Source organism: Panthera pardus, unplaced genomic scaffold (assembly GCF_024362965.1).
Source record: "Panthera pardus isolate Hobbes unplaced genomic scaffold, ASM2436296v1 HiC_scaffold_24, whole genome shotgun sequence".
Taxonomy (NCBI): Eukaryota; Metazoa; Chordata; class Mammalia; order Carnivora; family Felidae; genus Panthera; species Panthera pardus.
The window spans coordinates 55,894,557-55,918,918 of record NW_026526810.1 but is presented as its reverse complement, the minus strand read 5'-3'; the positions used below and the strand labels follow the sequence as shown (position 1 = coordinate 55,918,918).

The 24,362-nt window shown below is 46.1% G+C and overlaps 3 protein-coding genes across 3 annotated transcripts in view; 2 read left to right on the top strand and 1 right to left on the bottom strand.

The window, feature by feature from the left end:
• Nucleotides 1–836: 836 nt before the first annotated feature.
• Nucleotides 837–16,610, top strand: THBS1 (thrombospondin 1). Its single transcript, XM_019442608.2, has 22 exons — nt 837–994; nt 1,588–1,683; nt 1,940–2,499; nt 3,425–3,500; nt 3,800–3,999; nt 4,112–4,234; nt 5,147–5,240; nt 6,701–6,874; nt 7,168–7,344; nt 7,642–7,815; nt 8,071–8,198; nt 8,310–8,462; nt 8,830–9,048; nt 9,504–9,611; nt 10,129–10,288; nt 10,402–10,520; nt 11,786–12,020; nt 12,202–12,429; nt 12,600–12,871; nt 13,305–13,402; nt 13,507–13,646; nt 14,483–16,610. Exons 2-22 carry the CDS (start codon nt 1,617–1,619, stop codon nt 14,488–14,490), a joined length of 3,513 nt encoding a protein of 1,170 aa, XP_019298153.1. The 5' UTR covers nt 837–994; nt 1,588–1,616; the 3' UTR covers nt 14,491–16,610.
• Nucleotides 16,611–20,648: 4,038 nt separating this feature from the next.
• Nucleotides 20,649–24,362, bottom strand: part of FSIP1 (fibrous sheath interacting protein 1) — a 192,892-nt gene continuing 189,178 nt past the window's right edge. The window contains exon 12 of the mRNA XM_019442606.2: nt 20,649–20,762. Coding sequence (XP_019298151.2) covers nt 20,716–20,762 — 47 coding nt within the window. The 3' untranslated portion in view covers nt 20,649–20,715. The remainder of the gene's footprint in view (nt 20,763–24,362) is intronic.
• LOC109263181 (60S ribosomal protein L28-like) lies at nt 22,034–22,336 on the top strand. The gene has a single exon (XM_053889204.1). The coding sequence runs from the start codon at nt 22,034–22,036 to the stop codon at nt 22,247–22,249; it is 216 nt and encodes a 71-aa protein (XP_053745179.1). The 3' UTR covers nt 22,250–22,336.

The following is a 24,362-nucleotide window of genomic DNA, read 5'->3' as shown; positions in this document are numbered from 1 at the left end:
CCTTAACATTCCTGACTAGAAAGAAGCCGTCCTCGCGGTGCCCTTCATCAGAATACGCATGCCGCCCCCAAGCGGCCAGCCGTGGGAACGCCGTAGCCGGGGCGAGAAGCGACCTTCTGCGCGCCAGGCAGCTGCAGAAAATGTGCCCCGACGGGCAGCGGGAACGCGAGCTCTGCTCACCGCCCTGCTGGCCGACGCGCCCCGCACCCAGCGCCCGTAGGGGGGCGGGCGAAGGGCGGGCGAGGCTGAGCGCGTGGTCGCATACCCCCCCCCCGATGGATGGAAGAGGGCCCCCAAATAACCCCAGAGGGAACTTCTTTAACGACTGGTTCTTTCTTGGCCGCATTTACCCCGTCGGACTCATCTGGCTTTGCAAAGGGTCTCGGTGCACAAGTGTCAAACGTCGCCCAGGTATTCAAGGAGACGCGTTTGCCTGAAATCCCGCCCGACGACGCCCCCCCCCCCCCACCCCACCCCCCACCCCCACTATGGGCCCGGGAGCGGCCAAAGCCCGGTCGCCGCTCGGGGCGCTCACACCGGACTCCAGAATCCAAAGTGCCGAGCGCGAGTGCGCCAAGGCTGCGTGGGCGGGCACCTATTTTTCTGAGAAGTTCCACCGCTCCTCGGCCCCGACCCCCGCCTCCCCCCTCCCTTCACTCTCTAGCTGGAAAGTTATGCGCCAGGCAGCGGGGGGCGGAGAGAGGAACCCAGACTGGCCCCCCTCCCGCTTCCTGCCCCGCAGCCTCCCATTGGCCAGAGGAATCCCCAGGAATGTGAGCGCGCCTTTAAAAGCGCGCCGCTCCGCCGCCTCGCCAGCTCCTGCCTTCGAGCCGGCCGCAGAGTCCCGGCTCCCGCGAGCCCTTCCGGCGCTGCCTCCGACTCCGGCGGCCGCCGCCTCCTCGGGCGCCCCGCTCGCCCCGCGCCTCTCCGGGACTCGCCGCCTGTCGTTGCTCCCTAGCCGCCGCTCCGGGTCGCTGCACCCGTGTGCACACAGGTAAGGAGTCCCCAGGTGGCCGCCGAGGACCGGGTGCTGCCCTGGCCAGACACCTCGAGTTCCGAGGCTCCAGCCCCTCGTGGACCCTGGATCTCATACCTCTTCGCCTTTCCCCGCTGTCTCTCCCAGCTGATGGGAGACTTTTCTCGTGGAAGGGCTCCAGAACTATTCTTTCCCGCTTGGGGTTCACAAACCAACTCGTCAGGACGCCCCTTCCACAAGATTTTCTTTGATTCTTCCATTGCTCCCTACACCTTTTTTGTCACTCGTCTAGATCTCTAGTTCCCTGTGCCTCCCTGCACCCCCGAAACTGCGGCTCCTTGTCCTACTGTTTACCCTCGACTTGCCAAGGGAAAGTCCCCAAGTTGTTGGTCTTTGCCCCAGTGCCACCCCCCAACTTTAAAACCGTTGTCTCCTCCCCTTGATTCTTTTTCTTTCTGATATCCTGTCCAAAGTAAATACTGTTGTCCCTCATTCCAGCAAATGTGGGGCCAAAGGGGGATCCCCCAGGGCCCTGGCCCCAAGCCCAGCCCCCAGTTTTTGCCCACCCTCCCTGCTTGGCTGCCTCTGAGGATCTGTATTTCCTGTTACAGGCTCCCTGCTGGGCACAAACAGCTCCACTATGGGGCTGGCCTGGGGACTCAGTGTCCTCTTCCTGTTGCATGTATGTGGCTCCAACCGTATTCCAGGTGAGTCTGTATGATACCTTTTGAGAGGGGAGGGAAGATGAGAAGGTGCTGGTTACCCCACGTGTGCCTCCCTGTCATGCTCTCCACTGCTAGCTGTTTCTCCCCAGAGCCCTGATTGAACATCAGAACGCAGTTTTCCTCTGACCATGGCGTTTATTTAGTGCTTTCACTGGTTGCCCAGAGTGTTCGCCCTGTCCCTTTGTCCCCATCCCTGGCCACAGCCTAGAAGGCTCATTGTATGTCCTCTGTTGAACAGAATCCGGGGGAGACAACAGCGTGTTCGACATCTTTGAACTCACGGGCGCTGCCCGGAAGGGCTCTGGGCGCCGGCTGGTGAAGGGTCCTGACTCTTCCAGCCCAGCTTTCCGCATCGAGGATGCCAACCTGATCCCCCCTGTGCCTGATGACAAGTTCCAAGACCTGGTGGATGCTGTGCGGGCAGAGAAAGGCTTCCTTCTCTTGGCCTCCCTGAGGCAGATGAAGAAGACCCGAGGCACACTGCTGGCCATAGAACGGAAAGACCACTCTGGCCAGGTTTTCAGTGTGGTCTCCAACGGCAAGGCGGGCACCCTGGACCTGAGCCTAACCGTGCAGGGGATGCAGCATGTGGTATCGGTGGAAGAAGCGCTCCTGGCGACCGGCCAATGGAAGAGCATCACCCTGTTTGTGCAGGAGGACAGGGCCCAGCTGTACATCGACTGTGAGAAGATGGAGAACGCCGAGCTGGATGTCCCCATCCAAAGCATCTTCACCAGGGACCTGGCCAACGTTGCCAGACTCCGCATCGCAAAAGGAGGTGTCAATGACAATTTCCAGGTGAGGCCTCTTCTCCAGTTCCTGGTCCTTGGGTTCGACTGCTAGGCAGCTGACTTGTCAGGAGCGCTATAGCAGGAGAGGCAGGGTTTCCAGTATAGCAAATACTGCCTGGGGACCAAGGCAGTGGCTCCCAAACTTCAGGGCGCATCAGAAACACCTGGAGCGCTTGTTAAAACACATACTGCGGCACCCTGCCCCCTACTCGCAGAGATTCAGATTCGGTGTGTCCGCGTTGGGGCCTGATCATTTGCATTTCTAACAAGTTCAAAGTGAAGCTAATGTTGGTGTTCTGGGGACCACACTTCGTAAACCACTGACAGAAGCAAGCAGTGGTTTTCCTAGAACTGCCTGTTCAAGCCTTAGATCCTTCATATGCTATTCGCAAGGAAAGGGCTTACTTTACATGCAGTCTACCAACCGTAATGTAGCTCGTAATGGGTAGTGTGAGCATGGTATTTACCACTTTGCCATTTGATTCCTCATGGGAATGTAGCCAGTCCCAGGAGCCGCTCTCAAAAAGGTTAAAATAGTGCTTATTTGCTGCCACGGCTTCTTCCTTGCTTAAACGTCTCGATCTTTGCAACCCGGGCTTTGAAACTCCCACATCTAACTCTTTGACACTGGAGAGTGTCATTATATCCTCTGTCCTTGGTGTCCGATTCCATTTCCTGTGTATCCAAGTGGGCTGAAAACTGATTTCCTTGTAAAATACTGAAGACTTGGCAGAAGACCCAATTAAGATGGTGAAGTTGTTTGGCAGTTTATGTTGGCGTGTTATTTTGACATGGTGATCTTTAAAGCGCGCTCTTTCAAACTGTTAGAACCTCCTTTGTGTGCTTTTCCTGGCATAAACCCTCTCTCCCACCCATTTCCCCCGCCCCCACTCAACACTACTCGACAAGTAATGTGTGTTCTCTGCCCCCAGGGGGTGCTGCAGAATGTGAGGTTCGTCTTCGGAACCACACCAGAAGCCATCCTCAGGAACAAAGGCTGTTCGAGCTGTGAGTACCATTCTGTTTTGGGGGGGCATATGAGGAAATTGGGGAAGCGCCACCCAAACCAAGCTGAGAAACTTAAGTAATGGTGGTCATGCTTAAATTACCCCAGGTGACCTGGTTAAAAGATACTCTTTTAGATCACTCTTGAAGGTCCCTTTTATACATGTGCCTCCCCTCCACCTGTGTCCTTCACCCCAGGTGTCCTGTCTTTACAAGTAGGAACTCCAGGGGCTGGCTGGTGAGAGCAGCCGTGTGAAGACCTTCCATTACTTTCCTCATTGTATTGCTTTCTTCCTTGGCAGCTACCAACGTCCTTCTCACCCTCGACAACAATGTGGTAAACGGCTCCAGCCCTGCCATCCGGACTAACTACATTGGCCACAAGACAAAGGATCTGCAAGCCATCTGTGGCATTTCCTGCGATGAGCTGTCCAGCATGGTCCTGGAGTTGAGGGGCCTGCGCACCATCGTGACCACGCTCCAGGACAGCATCCGCAAAGTGGTCAGTGCCCCTCCCCCCAGCCCTTTAGCATGAGCAGCTGAAGGTGTATCGCAGGTGACCCCAAGTGACTGAAAATGAAGTTGGGCACTAATGGCCTTTCTCTCCCTTCTAGACTGAAGAGAACAAGGAGTTGGCCAATGAGCTGAGGAGGCCTCCCCTCTGCTACCACAACGGAGTTCAGTACAGGAATAACGAGGAATGGACTGTTGATAGCTGCACGGAATGTCGCTGTCAGGTGGGGATCGTTACAGACTGAAGTACGAATTGATGGCATGTGTTTGGGGCCAGTCTCTAGGGAAATACCCAGATGGCCTGATACCAAAGTGGATTGTTCTCCAGACGCAGTTGTGACCTCTATAAAATCTTGAAACTCTCAGAATGTTTTTCAAAGTCTTAATTATACCCCAGGCCAAGTATCTGAAAGACAAGTCTGCTAAGACATCTGATCTAATTTGCCTGGTTTAGTTCAAAGGCTAAGTGTTGAATGTTAGGTAAATAAGACCTGGTTGGAACATTCCTTTTATTTTCCCAGCCCCTGACCTGTATTCAGCAATGACCCCGAGATTCCCATAGTACAGTACTGGTTGTTCAAATCACTTAGCCCGACACCGTTAGGACGTAACTGTCTACTTACCTCCGATAGCACTGTTGGCGATGTCTGTCACTAGCTGTCCCGAGTGCCACTGGAAGCCGCTTGGAGGGTTTGCCTGACTCACCGAGCAAAGCCAAGCTTAAATACAAATCCAGATCTGTATGTGAAGCGGGAAAAATGCTCATTGATCTCTTCTCTATAAAGAGAACATTTTAAAATTTAAAAGCCCTGGCTGAGTTTTGAGTTCATTTTCAGACACAAATGGAAAGACTTGACTCCTGATGTTCAGTGGTTCCCTTCGGATGAATTCTTTGTGCCGTCACTTCTGCCACTATGTAGCCATCAAGAAAGACCTCTCTAGGGCATGGAGTGACAAGTAGCTAGCACTAGAATGGTCTCCACAGTATGGTGGCTACAAATAGGACAGACAGATGTACTAAAGTCCTTCCAGTAGAGCATTGATACCCAGGACCGTGTTTCATCTTGAAATGTTACAGTATATAAACTTCTGCCTGCCACACACTTAGTAACCCATTTCTCCCTCTTGCCTTCCAGAACTCTGTTACCATCTGCAAAAAAGTATCCTGCCCCATCATGCCCTGCTCCAATGCCACAGTTCCCGATGGAGAATGCTGCCCACGGTGTTGGCGTAAGTTCTTAAAACCTCATAACCATTCCTTAGTGACTAGCTCAGTTCTCCATAAACCCTGGACCGCTGAACAGGACACTAGAGCCCCACCCCCATTTCCATTGTGTGTTTTAATTCAGTTTCTTGCTGCAGCATCTGGTTAACTGATGGCTTGGCTGCCATATAGGCGATAATGATCTTGGTATAGCTTATTAATTTTGACTTGATGCTCTGAAGAAAGGAGAGATGAATTTGTAGCAGCACTAGCTCTAAATTGGCCTCCTTTTAGAATTCAACACGATGGCCTAGAGTTAAGAAAAATCTCAGCAGAGAAATAGACAGTCTGTAGTGCAAGCTTTGGACTTAATTGGGTCTGAAAGTTGCATCTGTCTTACCTGCAGGAATAGGAGAGAGGCCTACGAATGACAGCAGGTTCGGGGCCCTGGGAGCTTCTCCCAGACACCATACTGTTCCACGGCAGACACCCTATCCTCTGGTTTTTGTGGGCAGTATAAGTTAATCACTTTGCTGAGTCAATATTGAATGTAGTATGTACAGGTCATAAAAATGACCTCATCACAACTAAGAAATAAAGCAGGAAAGTAGCACTCACTGTACACACACACACATACATACACACACACACACACACACACACACACACACACCCCTATACCTACACACTCCACACTGGCCACAGCTCAGGACAAGCAGTCTCATCGAGGCTGTGTTAACGATACTGACACTGGGATGATGGCTTGGGTAACTGCTTCTGCTCAGCATACACTTCAGGTGTGGGCTCAAGGGAACAAAGCCAGCTGGAGACTAGTGGAGTCCTGGACTTCAGTCCAGGATTGCTAGGAAGACTTCCAGCTGATGGCAAGAGAAACAAATTCTCCGTCCTGTGTCTGATACAGCTACATGCGATCCTAGTCCTGGTGCCTGGGCAGCTAGTAAACACACCCCTTGTCTTGTGAAAATCTGCACAGAGCAGGCCCCACATGCTAGGGTAAGAGGAGCAGCGCACTGATTAACCTCATGACCGAGTTGGAGCCAGAGCCAAGAGCAGCGATGCTGCTTCCAGCTCACCTGCCAGACACATGGTCTGTGGCTCCCCCGATGTCCAAAGTGACTCGTATAAGCTGCCTGCAGATCTCCTGGTCTTGGAAGCCTGGGACTAGAAATGCCTACCAAGCTCTCTTCAGTCAGGAAAGGGAAAGCCACTGGAAATGCTGAGAAAGGAGACCCCATGAATAGGTGAACATATGCTACTGGGAGAAGGCTTCGTGGTGCTGACCCAGGCTGAGCCTTCACTGACCCCGGTGCTGTAACGCAATGACAGGGGGTAAACCTTTTGGCTGTTGGCCTAAGAAACCCCTTGCCTTTCACCCTCTGGCAAAGGAAGGAGGTCCTGAGGAGCACAGTCTAAACAACAGCATATCTTGGTGATCGTACACTAAATGACCCCGCTTCCTCTGCAGCCAGCGACTCTGCGGATGATGGCTGGTCCCCGTGGTCTGAGTGGACCTCCTGCTCTGTGACCTGTGGCAACGGAATCCAGCAGCGCGGTCGCTCCTGCGACAGCCTCAACAACCGCTGCGAGGGCTCCTCCGTCCAGACGCGGACCTGCCACATTCAGGAGTGTGACAAGAGATGTGAGCATCGTGGCCCCTTAGGAGTGTGGAGAGCTGACTTGTCCTTGTCAGCTTCCAGAGCATAGAGTTTAAGGGGACAGTTTCTAGATGGTCTGAATCTGAACCCCAACTCTGCCCACCTGTGCACCCCTGAACACAGCTTCCCCTCCCTACGGCTCTTTCAACTGCACATTGGGGATAATAGCTCTCGATAGGGTTATTTTAAGGATTTCACCTAGGTAATGCGTTTCAAATGGTTAGCATAGAGCTTGACCCCTGGTAAGCACCCTGTAACCATCAGCTTTGCATTTTAGTTAAACAGGATGGCGGCTGGAGCCACTGGTCGCCGTGGTCGTCTTGTTCTGTGACATGCGGTGACGGTGTGATCACAAGGATCCGACTCTGCAATTCCCCTAGCCCCCAGATGAACGGGAAGCCATGTGAAGGCGAAGCTCGGGAGACCAAGGCCTGCAGGAGAGACGCGTGCCCCAGTGAGTGAGAACGTGCCGCACCCCTGCAGACTGGGCACCCACGGCCTCCTGTTTGCCGGGCCATGGAGGGGGGAAAGGTTACTTCCTCGGGAACAAGTAGAAGCCAAGTCCTGCATGCTCAGCAGCTTCTTGTAAGAAAAAAACAGAAAACCATTTCAAACTGGCCCTCTTCACAAACGTGGTCCTCCTGTGTCCGAGTAGGAGAGGTTTCTCGGACAAAGTGAGGAGAGTCTTCTAGGAGAGGTGAGGTGTCAGAAAATGGACCTTCACTTTGGCATGTGGTTCACTTTCTTGCAGTCAATGGAGGCTGGGGTCCCTGGTCACTGTGGGACATCTGTTCTGTCACCTGCGGAGGAGGGGTGCAGACACGTAGCCGGCTCTGCAACAACCCCACACCCCAGTTTGGAGGCAAGGACTGCGTTGGTGATGCGACAGAAAACCAGATCTGCAACAAGCAGGACTGTCCAATTGGTGAGTCATGTGGCCCCGGATAAAACCACCCTGGGTTTTTTGTGTAACTGAAACCCATGGTCAGCATTCGGGGGATGCTCCCGCTGTGAATGGCCCTGAGTGTTTTGACTACACTGTCCACCTGGCGTTTCGGAGTCCCCTCAACAAGTGAACAGTTAACATGTTCCCCACAATGTTTCACACCGTATTGTTTTGTGAGGAGCGTGGCAGTAACAGCCGCTTATACCCACCATCTGCCTGTCTCTCTCATCCCAGACGGATGCCTGTCCAATCCTTGCTTTGCTGGGGTCAAGTGTACCAGTTACCCTGATGGCAGCTGGAAATGTGGTGCTTGTCCCCCCGGCTACAGTGGAAATGGCATCCAGTGCAAAGACATCGATGAGGTGAGGAAGCGATGGCCGAGTGCCTAGATCTAAGAAAAACGGCTGAATTCGCAGTCTTCCCCTCGGGCGGCGTTCCCTGAACAGTAGGCAAACTGTCATTTTCTCCCATAGTGCAAGGAAGTACCTGACGCCTGCTTCAACCACAACGGGGAGCACAGGTGTGAGAACACGGACCCGGGCTACAACTGTCTGCCCTGCCCCCCGCGCTTCACTGGCCCGCAGCCCTTCGGCCGGGGTGTGGAATATGCCACCGCCAACAAACAGGTAGAGGAGACCACAAGACCAGTGTGTGTGTGTGGTTGGGGGGGGGGGGGGTCCTTCACTGAAACCGCCAAGAAAGGCGGGCATGGCATTTCACAGCCTCCACCAAGAAATAGGGAAAAGGCTCAGTGTCCAGTCGACGTTTTAGAAACAGGACAGGACAACCCCATTGTAAAGCCAGCAGGGGAAAAATCATCCGTCGTGTTTGAAAATGCTGCTCTGGAACAAGTTGTGAGCTGATGGCTAGGACACCCGCAGGGGCCAGGGAAGAGGGAGGGACAGAGTACCCCACACTCCTCCTCACTGAGGAGAGGGATCTGGGGACTCTCGAAGGCTCTGCATATGCACATCAGGATGTTGTCGCCCCCAGGTATGCAAGCCCCGCAACCCCTGCACAGATGGGACACACGACTGCAACAAGAACGCCAAGTGCAGCTACCTGGGCCATTACAGTGACCCCATGTACCGCTGTGAGTGCAAGCCCGGCTACGCAGGCAATGGCATCATCTGCGGTGAGGACACGGACCTGGACGGCTGGCCCAACGAGGACCTGGTGTGCGTGGCCAATGCCACCTACCACTGCAAAAAGGTACAGCCTGCCTCCTGAAAGAATCCACATTCCCCTGATCCATAGAAGAGGCCACGCAATTTTAAATGCCTGAAGTTTGCAAATGAAACCAACAGATGAAATTACACAAAGGCAGAACGGCACAAATCCTTAACATGAAGTCACTTGGTGCCAAGTACGTGCACAGGGCAGACCCTTTTGGCTGGTGTGCTCCAGAGTTGGTCATGTTTCTCCCAGACGCCAGTGGAGCGGGACTTGCGTTCCCAGCACGCATAAAGCGCACAGCATTTCTACAAATGATCTATGCCCCCAGGAAAATGCTTAATTTCTTGTCTTCCTGTTAAAAAAATACACCCCATCAGGGAGCGCAGCATTCGACTCGCTCTCGGTGTGCTGTGTCTGGGGGCCCTGCCCCACGTGTGAGCCGAGAGCCGGGCACACGGTCTGCAGCTGTCATGTGGGTCCTCTCTTTCCAGGATAATTGCCCCAACCTTCCCAACTCCGGGCAGGAAGACTATGACAAGGATGGAATTGGCGACGCCTGTGATGACGACGATGACAATGATAAAATCCCAGATGACAGGGTAAGGATGCTTTCCAGTCGTCCTTTTCTTCTTCTACTTAGTAGGATTCAATGGAACTACAGTACATGTACTAGGAAAAACCAACCAAACGTGTATATAGAAGCTAATAGTCATTCGCTGGTAGTTGTAATGCCTAGATGCTGCCAAGAGAATATTTACATGAGGGTTTTGGTTTTTCATCTCCACCTTCCATCCCCACCCCCACTAATTTGAACAAGAAATGACAACATATAAACAAGGATCCTCTGCTCCCCAGGTATGTTTCACATTCTTACCTGAGTTGCAGGACAATTTATTTCAGCCTACAAAGAACGGGGATGGTGTCCTTATATTTCCATTTCACTGACGCACAACAAACGAGAACCTGTTTTTCATTCATTATGCTCCGGTTTTTAACTTCTACAGTGATCATGAAGTAGAAAATGTTAGATTTTTGCAGTTGTATATAACACATATGGTTTGAAGCTGGAGCTGGCTGTATGGACAGTATTGTAAAATACTCCCTTTTTTTTTCCAGGACAACTGTCCATTCCACTATAACCCAGCCCAGTATGACTATGACCGGGATGACGTGGGAGACCGCTGTGACAACTGCCCCTACAACCACAACCCAGATCAGGCTGACACAGACAACAACGGGGAAGGAGATGCCTGCGCCGCTGACATCGATGGGGATGGTAAGGTGCCAGGGGCCATCTTACTTCTCTGCAGCCCCGGATATGGGGGCGTGGCTTAACAAAACGTCAGAGGCTAGAGATTCCAGCCCTTACTGGTCACCTGTTCCCTGCAGGTATCCTCAATGAACGAGACAACTGCCAGTACGTCTACAACGTGGACCAGAGGGACACGGATATGGATGGGGTCGGCGATCAGTGTGACAACTGCCCCCTGGAACACAATCCAGATCAGGTAGGTGGACCCCTTGCACAGCCTCCCAGGAGAATACTGGAATAGCTCCTGTTAGGCTTCTAAGAAAACAGCACTTAAAGAGTTCAAACTGTTTTGTGCCCATGGCTCTTTGAGGTCTCCTAGCCCAGTTGTGGTATTTTCATACACACAGTTTGCCTGATGAGAGCTCCTTGCAGAGTCCCAGAGATCTTCTGTGTGACCATCTTGTAACTTCACTCTGGTCTTCTGTAAGGTCCATGTGACTTACTTTGTGTGTTCTACCAGCGTCAACATAAATTACACAAAGCAAAAACCTGACTACTCTGGTAACGTTAATCGTTTCAAAGACTGAGATGGAAGACAAGATTCTTAAAAAATTAATGACCATTTTCATGGCTAAGGATAGAATCTGGCTGTTAAAAAACCTCCAACTAAAAATACTTGCAAAAGCTCAAATTCCTGTTTGCAATGCCAGATAATTTTGAAGACTGACAAACAGATCGTTCTGTTCTCTACCTATGTGAGAGAGTGCTACAAATATACATGAGCCAGAACAGATTCCATGTCTGAAAATATTTCTTTTCATGTGTAATTGGCCATAATTTTCTAGCAACGTAAGTTAAGGCATTTCTTTTCTCAAATGCTTTGTTGTAGAAACTTAGAAACCAGAATTTTTTTTTAAGTTTATTTTGAGAGAGAGAGAGAGAGAGAGAGAGAGAGCGAGAGCACGAGCCCTCAGGAGAGGGACAGAGTGTGGGAGAGAGAATCCCAAGCAGGCTTTGTGCTGTCAGTGTAGAGTCCAACGTGGGGCCCTGTCCCAATGAACCATGAGATCATGACCTGAGCCAAAATAAAGAGCCAGGCACTCAGTGAACTGAGCCACCCATGCACCCCAGAATCCAGCTTTTTAAAAAAGAAAATTGTATAAGATCATAGAAATGATAGATTGAGCTTTTTCTTCATAGTGCTTATTCTTATGAGGTCCTGGAAAACAAAAAGCAATAGGATAAATAGCTTTGGGGCCAGAACAATAAAGTTCTGGATCTTTGGGATAACGTTGCAGAGCAAATGGCACGGAGGGTCCACTGTTTGTGGAGTTTGGGTCTTACCATAAATTTTATTTCTTTAATATCATTTAATCTCCTGGAAGGGTTGGCTCTCTTCTGGCAGAAACTTACAGACCTGAAACCCCACTGGCCATATTAAACATGGGAGAATCTTCTGTAAGTCATCTTTAACAGTCATGACTTATACCTCAGTTTACCATTGGCTTCTGTCTCTTTCAGCTCGACTCTGACTCAGACCGCATCGGAGACACCTGTGACAACAATCAGGATATTGATGAAGATGGCCACCAGAACAACCTGGACAATTGTCCCTATGTGCCCAATGCCAACCAGGCTGACCATGACAAGGACGGCAAGGGAGACGCCTGTGACCATGATGATGACAATGATGGCATTCCTGATGATAGGGACAACTGCAGACTCGTGCCCAATCCTGACCAGAAGGATTCTGATGGTGAGTTAGGGGAGCCACTTTAAGAGACTGACACCATGGCTCTCTCAGAGACCATAAAAGCAAAACCAAATGGAAAATTGTGAGGATGAAAACACTATATGCCAACTTAGACAAGAGAGTGAATTTCTGACACCAGCAAGATTTCAAAATTCCACTGAATTCTTGCCTTTTTTGACCTTAGGTGACGGTCGAGGTGATGCTTGCAAAGATGATTTTGACCATGACAATGTGCCAGACATCGATGACATCTGTCCCGAAAACATTGATATCAGTGAGACCGATTTCCGCCGATTCCAGATGATTCCTCTAGATCCCAAAGGGACGTCCCAAAATGACCCTAACTGGGTGGTGCGCCATCAGGGTAAAGAACTCGTCCAGACTGTCAACTGTGATCCAGGACTTGCTGTAGGTAAGGAGTTCTCCAAACAAAAGACAAGTGCATACACGGGAAAGAAGCAATTGTAAAACCTGGCACTTATGTGTCTCCCTGAAGTATTATGGATGTCTGGGAATGTAACCCAGGAGCTTCTGAAGGGCTGCAGCTGTTAACCCACATCTGGCCTCATTTTCATTTTCTAGGTTATGATGAGTTTAATGCAGTGGACTTCAGTGGCACCTTCTTCATCAACACTGAGAGGGATGATGACTATGCTGGATTCGTGTTTGGCTACCAGTCTAGCAGCCGCTTTTATGTGGTGATGTGGAAGCAAGTCACCCAGTCCTACTGGGACACCAACCCCACTAGGGCTCAGGGATACTCAGGCCTTTCTGTGAAAGTGGTGAACTCCACAACAGGGCCCGGCGAGCACCTACGGAACGCCCTTTGGCACACGGGAAACACCCCCGGCCAGGTGAGAACAAGGCTCCCGAGGAAGGTGCTGGACAAGCACTAGGGACCCTGTGCTTTGGCCAAGACTAGCCCCAGGCAGTCTTAGATATCAAGTTCTCTGCCCCAGCAACCCCAGCATTAAGTTTTGCTTTGTAAAAACCAAATGGCGGCCTCTGAGAGGGGAGCTCCCTGTAACCAAGAGTTCCCTTCAAATCCAAAGACCGTTTCAGCCTCTTCAAACAAAACTTTCCTTCCTCTTTCTGCTTCCTGTGTTTCAAGGAAACACATCATGATTCCTTGATTCAAGGCCACACATCAAATGAAAGGTCTTGGAAAAAATCCATCATTGCAGACCTCTAATTTAGGCCCATTTGGTACCCTTCAAGTACTCCTTCCTATAGAATGAAATAGAAATCTTGATTCAGCCATGTTTCAACCTTTTCCTTTTCCTTCAGGTGCGCACTCTGTGGCATGACCCTCGTCACATAGGCTGGAAAGATTTCACTGCCTATAGATGGCGTCTCAGCCACCGACCAAAGACGGGTTTCATTAGGTAAGATGGTGCTGATTACATTTCACTTAGTCACACACTGATGGGGAAGGAGGAGGCGGCCAAAAATTAGGAGTGTCACTAACGAGATTTTCTCTTCCCTGCAGAGTGGTGATGTACGAAGGGAAGAAAATCATGGCTGACTCGGGACCCATCTACGACAAAACCTATGCTGGAGGTAGACTGGGGTTGTTTGTCTTCTCTCAAGAAATGGTGTTCTTCTCCGACCTGAAATACGAATGCAGAGGTAGGAGCAACGATACAGTGAACCCACATTTGACATCTCTAATTAAGACTAGTATTGAGAGTGCCCATTATGGGAGCATCTGTTTAAAAGACGGTTTTAGAGACCGGGTTATTTCTATTTTGCTGTTGAAGACCACGATAAAAACAAGGCCTATAGGCTGTGGCTTATGAAATCTGGACTCCTTGTTCAGAACCTCAGTTTGCGTAGCAGTCTCTGTGCTCTCATTCCCAGTAGAAAGATAAACTGGACAAACTTGTGTACAGTTTGGACCCCATGAATACTACTTTCAAGTTTGACCTGTTTCTGTGCCTTACACACTACTTAGTTTTATTCCCAACATTGAAGCATAAGAGGGCCTGCCCAGCCTTTCCTTGTGTCTAAGGGTAGAAAGGGTATACTACTGTCAGACTGATGGGCTCAATTAATTCTCATTAGAACTTCAGTTTATTTTTAGTCTTTTTCTCTCTGTGCTTACTTGAGCCTCAAGTCCAGCGCTGGGCCTACCACACAATGTCTAATGTATACTGGGCCAAGACCTGATGCCTACCAGGATCAGTCAGTAAAAAGACGGATTTTACTCAAGATTTAAATTATGACGTAATCTTTGAGTCTGAACGTGGAACACTCCCTAAACACTGAAGGCTTTAGAAAGCATAGTGTACATACACTCTGGAAGGTCCTGCTCCGTCAAGCTCATTAACATTTAATAAGTGGACAGTCTTAAGCTTTTGTCAGTATAAAAGTAGAGCTACGCTAAGGTTCATTTGTTAACTGTTAACACTAGTGCCTTCATGAATGAATTGGCTTATCTATTTATGTGTTTGTTTATTGAACAGATTCCTAATCATCCAACTGTTGATCAAAAGACTGATCCTAACCAATGCTGGTGTTGCACCTTCTGGAACCACGGGCTTAAGAAAACCCCTAGGATCACTCCTCCCTGCCTTTTCTCTGCTTGCGTATCATTGTGGACTCCTAGGATATGGGACTTATCTCAAGAAAATGCCGTTTTCCAAATCAGACTCAGCATACAGCCTCTGAATGCAAAGACAATCTTCCAAGAACAGAAATAATTACGTTGGTTTGCTTTCCAAAAAGCAAAAGCATCCCCCACGTCAGTGGGCAGGTGGCTGCCCCACTCTGTTTTTGTCAGGGTAGGGTGCTAGCATGAGGCCATCTCTGAGCAGTGGACTCCAAAGCGTTTTCAGGCGTGTGGGAGAAGGGAGGACTCACTAGAATTGGCAAACCACCATGCTTGACCCTTAGAAAGAGGAGGAGCAGGGGCCAAAGCCCTAAGGGGAGGGCGTGGCCCCAAGAGATGATTGTATGAAAAAAACGTGGAGCTGTTACATGTTCGTTCGGTACTAAATCATTTTCAGGGGATTGAAAGACTTGCTGGATTTCATGATGCTGACCAGTGTTAGCTGATTAACCGCGTACATAGGCACTTAAATAGAAGCAGGGAGGGGAGGGAAAGACTGGCTTTGGGACTCCCTCCCAGAACCCCATCCCTTAGACATCACCTGCAGTGGCCAAAGTAGGGAATGAGAATTAAACCATTGTAAGGCTGTGCTGGCTGCCACTGCCTGGTTACCATGAAATTGTCGGTTTTATTCCAGATGTAGCTGGTGCAGATGTAGCAGGAAAATAACAAAACCTACCATCTCAGCACCGGGCTGCCTCCAAAGAGACGGGCAGCCGGGCTTGTATTTTTATGGTTAGAAAGGCACAAAATTCTCAACTAAAACATTCCTTTTCTCTTTTTTTCTTGAGTGTCATGGACTTTTCCAACTATCTTAGACTGTAGTTTTTGGTTTTTTTGTTTTTGTTTTTTGGGGTTTTTTTTGTTTTTTTTGTTTTTTGTTTTTTTGGGTTTTTTTGTTTTACAAACACTTTACAATATAAAATATTTATTTTTTACTTACTCTGGAGGATCTGTCTGAAAGACTATTCATGGAACAGGAAGAAGCGTAAGGACTATCTGGATCATCTTCGTTAGGAGTCTTCATGACTGTAAGATTGTAAATACAGATTATTTATTAACTCTGTTCTACCTGGAATCTAGGTTTCACGTGGAAAGTGTTTGACAGCAGGTAGTGGAGATTTATCAGCAAATCTCTCACAAGAACGGCACAAGGAAAATCAGCAGAGCAGGCTGCTCTTTGCTTTGTGCTCAGAGTGAATGATTTGGGATTTTTTTGTCTTTTCAAGTGGAATCAGTTGCCCATTTGCTAGTGTTTGTAACTTTGAAAAAGAAAGCCAAGAGTCCTTTAATACTGTTGTACCCTATCCCTTGTGCCTATTTCCAGGGAGAAGAAAAGCATCTACACTTTTTCATTTTTCCAAAAGAGGAAAGAAAAAAAAAAAAAAGGTGAAACTTATATACAAATATTACCTCATTTGTTGTGTGACTGAGTAAAGAATTTTTGGATCAAGCAGAAAGAGTTTAAGTGTCTTACAAACTTAAAGCTACTGTAGTACCTTAAAAAAAAAAAAAAGTCAATGTTGTACATAGTATAAAAACTCTTTGCAGAAAAGTATTCCCAATAAGGAAATAGCATTGAAATGTTAAATACATTTTCTGAAAGTTATGTTTTTTCTATCTTATATACCATTGCTTTATTTTTATAAATTATTTTCTCATTGCCTTTGGAATAGATCTCAGATTGTGTAGATACGCTATTTAAATAATTTATCAGGAAATACTGCCTGTAGAGTTAGTATTTCTATTTTTATAAAATGTTTGCACACTGAATTGAAGAATTGTTGGGGTTCTTGTTTTGTTTTTGATTTGTTTTTCGCTTGTTACCCCCCAGTTTTTACTATTTACCAATACCTTTTTCTAGGAATGTGCTTTTTTTGTACACATTTTTATCCATTTTACATTCTAAAAGCAGTGTAAGTTTGTATATTACTGTTACGTACAAGGAACGACAATAAATCATATGGAAATTTATATTTATACTTACTGTATCCATGTTTATTTGTTCTCTACTGGCTTTGTTATGAGGTGTGGGTAAACTCCATTCCTAAACCAATACAACATACACAAGACATTACAGTAAATATTAGTAACATTGACAGTTTCTATCCAATTGAAGGTGACTGATTTGCTTGGAAAACTCATTTGCTGCATTTGTGGAATAAGAACAAAACATTAGCCTGCCCTATTAAAAACAAAGCAAGGACTCAAAAGGTGGACCCCAATAGGATACAATTTTATGTTTTAGAAAGGTAATTAAACGTTGAGTCCATTTCAGAGTACAGTTCTGTTTCTAAAAAGAACAATGAAAACAAAGGGAAAAAAATATAAGCGAGGCGCACACAATGCTCACGGCTACATTTTCTGACCCATGCATGATGGCACTGGATAGGTAGCACACAATTACATGTCGTCGAGAAGCGTTAGAAGTGTGAATGAGGGAGGAACCGTCATTACCAAATTGGGCCAAACTTTATAGACATCACCTGTCAGAAGATGAATTTACCTTTGGTCAAAAACAGGACTAAAAGGATTTGGAAGAAATCCAAAAAATACATATCAAGTATCAAATTTTTAAAGAGAAGACCAAAGCATTACAATAAGCAGAACTTGAGTATGGGTGAGCTAACAATGAAAGCAAAATACTGACTAATTTCCAGTTTTAATAACAACAAGTACAATCAGAAATCTTGTGAGTAGGTTAAAGGTCTGGCTTTGGGGGTCCATGAAACACCACACATGACTGGCTGAGATAGATTCTTGTTGATTTTCCCTCTCATTCTAAAAATACTTCCCCCGGGGCACCTGGGTGGCTCATTCAGTTGAGCGTCTGACTTCGGCTCAGGTCATGATCTCGTGGTCTGTGAGTTCAAGCCCCTGGTCAAGCTCTCTGCTGACAGCTCAGAGCCTGGAGCCTGCTTCAGATTCTGGGTCTCCCTCTCTCTCTGCCCCTAACCCACTCGCATTCTGTCTCTGTCTCTCTCAAAAACAAGTAAACATTAAAAGAAAAAAAAATATTTCTCCCATCTAAGGCAGCATAATCATACAGAAGTATAAATTACCAAATCATTTCATGGTGCCTAGGTGAAGAATAAAGAACTATAAGATAATCAAAAAGGGCTACAGAGTTTGGAAAACTGATCTGAAAGATAATTCTTTGAAACAGGACATCATCCCTTCTCAGAGGAGCACAAACATGGCAAGTCTTAGGAGAGAATTCTAATTCACTTTTTTTTTTTTTTTTTAAAGTAGACTCCAGGTCCAACGTGGAGCCCAATGCGGGGCTTAAACTCATGACCCTGAGATCAAGACTGAGCTGAGATCGAGAATCTGACGCTTAACTGAGCCCCTCAGGCAACCCCAATTCACTTTTTAAGGAGCAAACCTACAGGAACTGTAAAGATCCTGATAGGACACAAAAAGTGTCCAGGAACGGGAGCTATTTTCCCAGGTATCCTTCGTGTTTACTCTGAGACTGACCTTCAAATCGGTAGATTGTACGGAAATAAAAGGCTTGTTAAGAACTAAGATTATGCCATCAAGGTGCTAAGAGAGTTTTCCTGCTAAGAGAGTTTACGATCATGTGTTTTAGAGACAATTGGATTAAAGGGCAATAAACTTTAGGTCCTGTGGGGATTTACAATAAAGGTGGTGCGGGTAGTTTTCCTGACAAGTCATAAGCAAAAAAACTTGAATTTTAAGATCCTAAATTTGTTTCTAATAGGAGCTAGCTCTTGCTCTTTCATAGTTTTTCTTCTCGATCTTGTTCTGGGGGAAAGACTCAGGTCTAGAGGGAACCTTAAAATAATAACACTGATTTTTAATAAGAACACTTTCCCCATCAGGGTAACATTTTTTAAAAAAATTCTGGAGCCTTTGCGTTGAATTATATTGTATCCCTTGAATGCACCTGATCTCATCTGAATTATATTCTAAATTTGGCTTACCAATCCTTGTTAGAAGTACCTTCAGCTGACATGCTAAGGAATGAACTATGTCACCTCTTTTCATGAAAAAAATCCATTACTTGAGATCATTCTGTATTCCTTCCCTTCTCTTAAACTCCTATAACAGAAAAGCTCAGTATGCCTCAAATACCGTTTGCAGAAACATATTAGAAAGCCATAAGCTCTCACCACCCCCAACAAAACTACCCCCCCCAACCAGCCCCACTGCACACACTCAAATACCAGAAGCACAGAGATTTAGAAACCTGAGCTCTTCATAAAGTTTGATGGGCAAAAATGGCTCCTCTCTGTCACCACTGCAAATTCCCACCCATAACACCCCTCCCCTGACCCAAACTTTACAATGCATGTGTCATTTTTAGGAGCGTCCAACAGCACGACTTTAACATCTGCTGGTACCCTCCCCCAACAAAACTCCGCGACAAGATAAATCGCACTGTCACACATTGACATCAATATGAACCATTGTTAGTTTAATGTAAACTGAAAAAGGAGGCTCAAAAAAGAAATCGCTTATCCATTCCTCTAAATGTAATAGCTATAGAGTTTATTTTCCAAAGTCAAGGAAATGTGATATAAGCAATCATTAACATCCTCAACTATCAGCAGATGAAAATGTGTGTGAGCAAAAAAGAATCATGCTACATACCTATTACCCCAACCTTCATTAAAGGTAGCACAATAGCTAACTCACTTTTTTCATCAGAAATAAATTGGACTTAGTGCCAATTCACTGTATAAAGTGTTGACATAAAATTTTCTCATGAATCCAAGTTACTGACTTGTAACTAGACAAAACTTCTCTCTCTCTCAATAGTACCCCAGAACATTTCTTAAGTAGCTCATCTTTATTTGCTGCATTCTACTTTTTTTTTTTTTTAATGCACTCTGGAGAAAAAAGTGTGAGTGTCTTCCCTTTGCCCTCTCTATGTGGTGCTTATGGCGCTTTAAGAATATCATCCATCCCTGCTGCATAAGTATGACCTTAGAAGGTCATAGAAGAGGTCATAGGAGACCTCTTCATACGGTCCTTTTGTAATAGTTGTGTATTAAGTTAACACCTAGAAAGTGGTAGTCTCTTTCTATGACATTTCTAAGTCCAATGTAGAGGAGCAAGAACAAATTATTTAATATTTTACTAATTAATTAGTATCTATCCCCTCTGGTCTCCAAGCTACTTAAATTTAGAGGGTTTACCATAGTATTCTCATTGGGAGAAAGTAGGAAGTTAGTAATTGCAGTGGATATATGTTCACTTCCTCCTCAACACTCATGGTTACTGCTGACTCTTTACGATTGCCCCTAGTTTCTAGAGGTTATTCCAGGGAGATTAACCTAACTTCCATCTAGGACAGTAAGCATGAATCCTGGACTACAGCAATCATCAGAGTCCATCCCGCAGCCACAGAATTTGCTTCAGAGAGAATGTGATTAAGGCAGTTCAATTAAAGTGAAGCACAGAACCTCTGCTCAAAATCCTGACATATAAACTCCTTCCAATCTGGATGATTTATTTGCTGCATTCTAAAAGGCAAATTCTGCAAGATGATAAATGGTAATAAAAATCAAGTAATTCAAGTAAATCAAACTCTTGCTTGAGCAAAATACCACTGCTAGTAAGGAAGCAAAGTCCATACTAACATTGCTTTGCTGAGAAAATTCATTTCTTTCTATGGCAAGTTGTACTTAACAGGCACCAGACGGGAAGAAAGCTGGAAAATCAGGGCCCAAATAAGAATTCATAGTGATTCCATCTGTCTAAATCACAATGAAGTTGTAACATATAAAATCAAATACAAAGTCATCATAGTACTTCAACTAGTTTTAACAAAGCACACACGTACATAAAATGTTGGTTTTATAACATATCCCCGATGTTGCAAGATTAGCAATAAAACACAATTTCACCAGGCATTTCAGTGAAGAAAAAAATCACTGACCAAATGCACCCCATGTCTCAAAAATATCAAAGAAGCAAACCTAGGAAGAGAGAATCCAAATATCAAAAATCAGTATTTGAGGAATGGTCTCTATAGATGTAGTCAATGAATGTAAGAATTCAGAAAACAGTTTAATTTACCAACTTCCTTCAAAGCAAGCATGCCCAGAAAGTCATCGCTCAAGATTCTTTCCATTCTTCTGTCACATCTTCAGTCTCCTCTTCATCTGCACATTGAAAACAATAACCACAGTTTTTAGGCGATATAACTAAAACTATAACTATTTTTCAGATGAGAGCATCCTGGATTATCCAGATGTGTCCTGTTTTTAATAACATCCTTAGAAGAGAAAAGTAGAGGTATGGGGATGCCTGTGTCATTCATTTGGTTAAGCATCCGATTCTTCATTTCAGCTCAGGTCATGATCTCACGGTTCATGGGTTCAAGCCCCAAGTCCACTCCTTGCTGACACCTTGAGATTCTCTCTCTCTCCCTCTCTCCCCCACTCATACATACGCACACATACGAGCTCTCTCTCTCAAAAAATAAACTTTAATAAGAGAGAAAAGCAGAGGGAGATTGGAGAGACACACACAGAGAAAAAAGGCAATGTGAAAACAGAGACAGAGATTGGCATGATGTGACCACAGAGCAAGGAAACCAAAGAAGCAATAGCCTCTCAATAGCCTGAGACAATGGAAGAAGCAGGGAGGCATTTTTCCCTGGAGTCTCCAGGCAGAGCATGGCCTTGCTGACTCTTTAGTTTCAGACTTCAGGACTCCAGAACATCAAGATAATTAATTTTTGTTGTAATAATTTGTTGTGGCAACCACAGGAAATGAATACAGGTATATAAATTATATGTCAGTAATGTTTTTTTTTAATCTTTTAATTAATGGCAAATGATCTGGAGTTTCAGAGAGTGAAGTGAGAAATGCAGTGATTTTGTGAACACACGGAGAAGAAATATCAAGCAGGGAGGAAGGTGGGATAGATGAGAAACAGACCTCAATATCCCACCCCTGAGATGAGGATAAGACCGTGACCCAGGCCTCTGCAAGTACTATTTCTTCTATCTGGAGGGTTCCGCTTCTCGCCCACCCAGTAAAAGATCATCGTCCTTGGGGGTTCAACTTAAATGCCACTTCCCCATCTCCCCACGTTCATCATCCTGTCTGTGGTATTGCTGTGCACCTGTCCAGAAGCTCTTACTACACTTGTCTCGCCCCTGCTGTGGTTCTCTGCTTAAGTTCCTGCCTTCCTCAATGGACTATGAAATAATGCAGAGCAGTGATTAGGTCTTATTCCTTATATCCTAGAGCAATGTCCTTAATGAATGAATACAATGAGCACAGTGGAACCCTGGCACAGTGATTTCAAAGCAATGGCTACACAACTGAATCACCCAACACAACTGAGTCCTCCAACACGGACTTTCAAAAAGACTGGTATCCAGTCTTTCCACCTTTGGCTGCCATAGTGAAAGGAGCTGCCGCCATGTCTGCCCGCCTACAATGGGTGGTCGTGCAGAACTGCTCCAGCTTCCTGATCAAGAGGAAGAAGCAGGTGTACATCACAGAGTCCAATAAGCTGAAGGCTCACAACTCCCTCCGCTACAAGGGGCTGATGCACCACCAGAATGTGGGCGTGGAGCCCGCAGCCAAGGGCAAAAGGGTAGTAGTGGTCGTCATGAAGCGGAAATCTGGCCAGTGAAAACCTGCCGCATCCTACGTGTGGACCACCGTCAACAAGAATGCCTGGGCCCCCGTCAGCAGCATCAGGCACATGATCCGCAAGAGCAAGTACTGCTCAGATCTGCGCATGGCTGCCATTGGCAGAGTCAGTGCCAACCCCTGCAGCCACAAGCCCATGATAGTAAAGAGAAAGCAGGCCCACCCCACGAAGAGCTTCTGAGCACCTGCCTCTCAATGCCAAAGCAATGAAGATGTCAACCACCGTAAAAAAAAAAAAAAAAAAAAAAAAAAAAAAAAATACTGATGTCCAGAGCCAAACCCTAGAAATAGATTTCATTCATCTGGGATGGAACCCAGGCACATCAGTCTGTTTTCAATCTCACCTAGTCATTCTAATATGTTACCAAAGGTAAGAAGCATTGCCTAAGGGATGGACTCAGTATAGCTTAAAATGCCAGACAGATCTGAGGCAGATGCCAAGTTGAGAGATGTGAAAACCAAAAGTATACAAAGCATAGATGATCCCATACTGGCTATTTCTGCTCCAAATAAAGCCATGCAAGAGGAGAGAACCCAAGCTAGGATATGCTTGCTCTGGGTGTCAAACAGGAAGGTTACCCAAAAGCAGTACAGGAGGGATGTTTAGAGAGGTAAAACAATCTGGAGAAGGTAGTATCTTCATTAAAATGAAATTTAAGAAGAAAAAGTAGGGATTGAGCACATTATCAAATTATTGACATTATTTTCACCATTAGTTTTTTTGTTTTTTGTTTTTTTTTTTCCCACAACCCTGGAGTAGAGTGACTAGTAGACCAGAGCTTCTCACACATTAACAAGCGTATATCACCTACTGGATCATCTTTTTAAAATGCAGAGTCTGATACAGTAGGTCTGGAGTAGGGCCTGGGACTCTGCATTTCTAAAAGCTCCCAGTGATGCCAGTATTTCTGGTCCATAGATCTAGTCTGCAGTGACGATCTTAATCTTTTCATTTTACCCAATATGAATGAAGCAATGGAATCACAAGTTCTCATTAACTGATAAAATGGTAATACATTATAATATCAAAACACTCCAGCATGCCATTGTTTACACTACTGAACAAAATGATCAAGTGGTATTTTATCAGTAGAGACAGAAAATAATCAGTGGCACATATTTATATGAAAAGTCCACCTCCAATCAAGAACCGGCTGAAAGAAAATTAGGTGAAAGTAACTTGAAAAGATAAGCTTAACAAATATAAACTTACTATATCCTCAAGTTTTACATCAAAAGGTGATTACCACTGGACACTTGCAATAGAGCAGCTCTGGTATTTTGATCAAATAAATTTGGGAGGTTAAGTCACTAAGAGCATCTGAAGAGCAGTGAGTAGCCTTGCAAAAGTAATTTCGCAAACAATAACTAGGAAGCCCGAAGGCACTCACAGTTTGAGAGAAACAGAACTTCATCAAGGCAAGGATGAGTCAAGTATTTCCCTAAGAGCAAGCCAAACTATTTTTTAATGGAAAAAAAAAAAAAAGGTTAGCTAATAGTGTTACTATTCTAGAATCTCAGGGCTCCACTACAAACTGGGAAGCCTGTGTGACAACAAAGAAAACTTTCTCCAAACAATCCAGTGCCTTGGGAACTGTTCAGGTGGTCTGAGTAAGGACGTATACTAACACACACCCCCTTCGAATCACCCCAACATCCTTCACAAAAGCCGATCCACCTACAACCACCTCAAGATACAATCAAGTTACAATCAATGGTCAATCACTGTATCTTACACCTGAAACTAATCCAACACCGTACGTTAACTATACTGGAATTAAAATAAAATTTAAAGGTACCTAAGTAAAAATTACAATCAAGTAAACTTGAAGCATATTCAGATGGTACATTACCACTGTTGGTAGAACTTGTTCTGAGGACCCCAAAAGAGAACAAAAATGAGCTTTGTTACAACTAAACCAAAACACCTATTTCTCAAATATGCAAGGCAAAATCTTGTAGCTTGCATTAATTCGGCAGACTGAACGCTCCACACCGGGCACTCTAATTTCAGTAAGTCAGATTCGGGCCCCGGACACAGGTATAAAACAGACCAGCAAAAAACTTCCAGATGATCCTGATGCTCAGAGCGG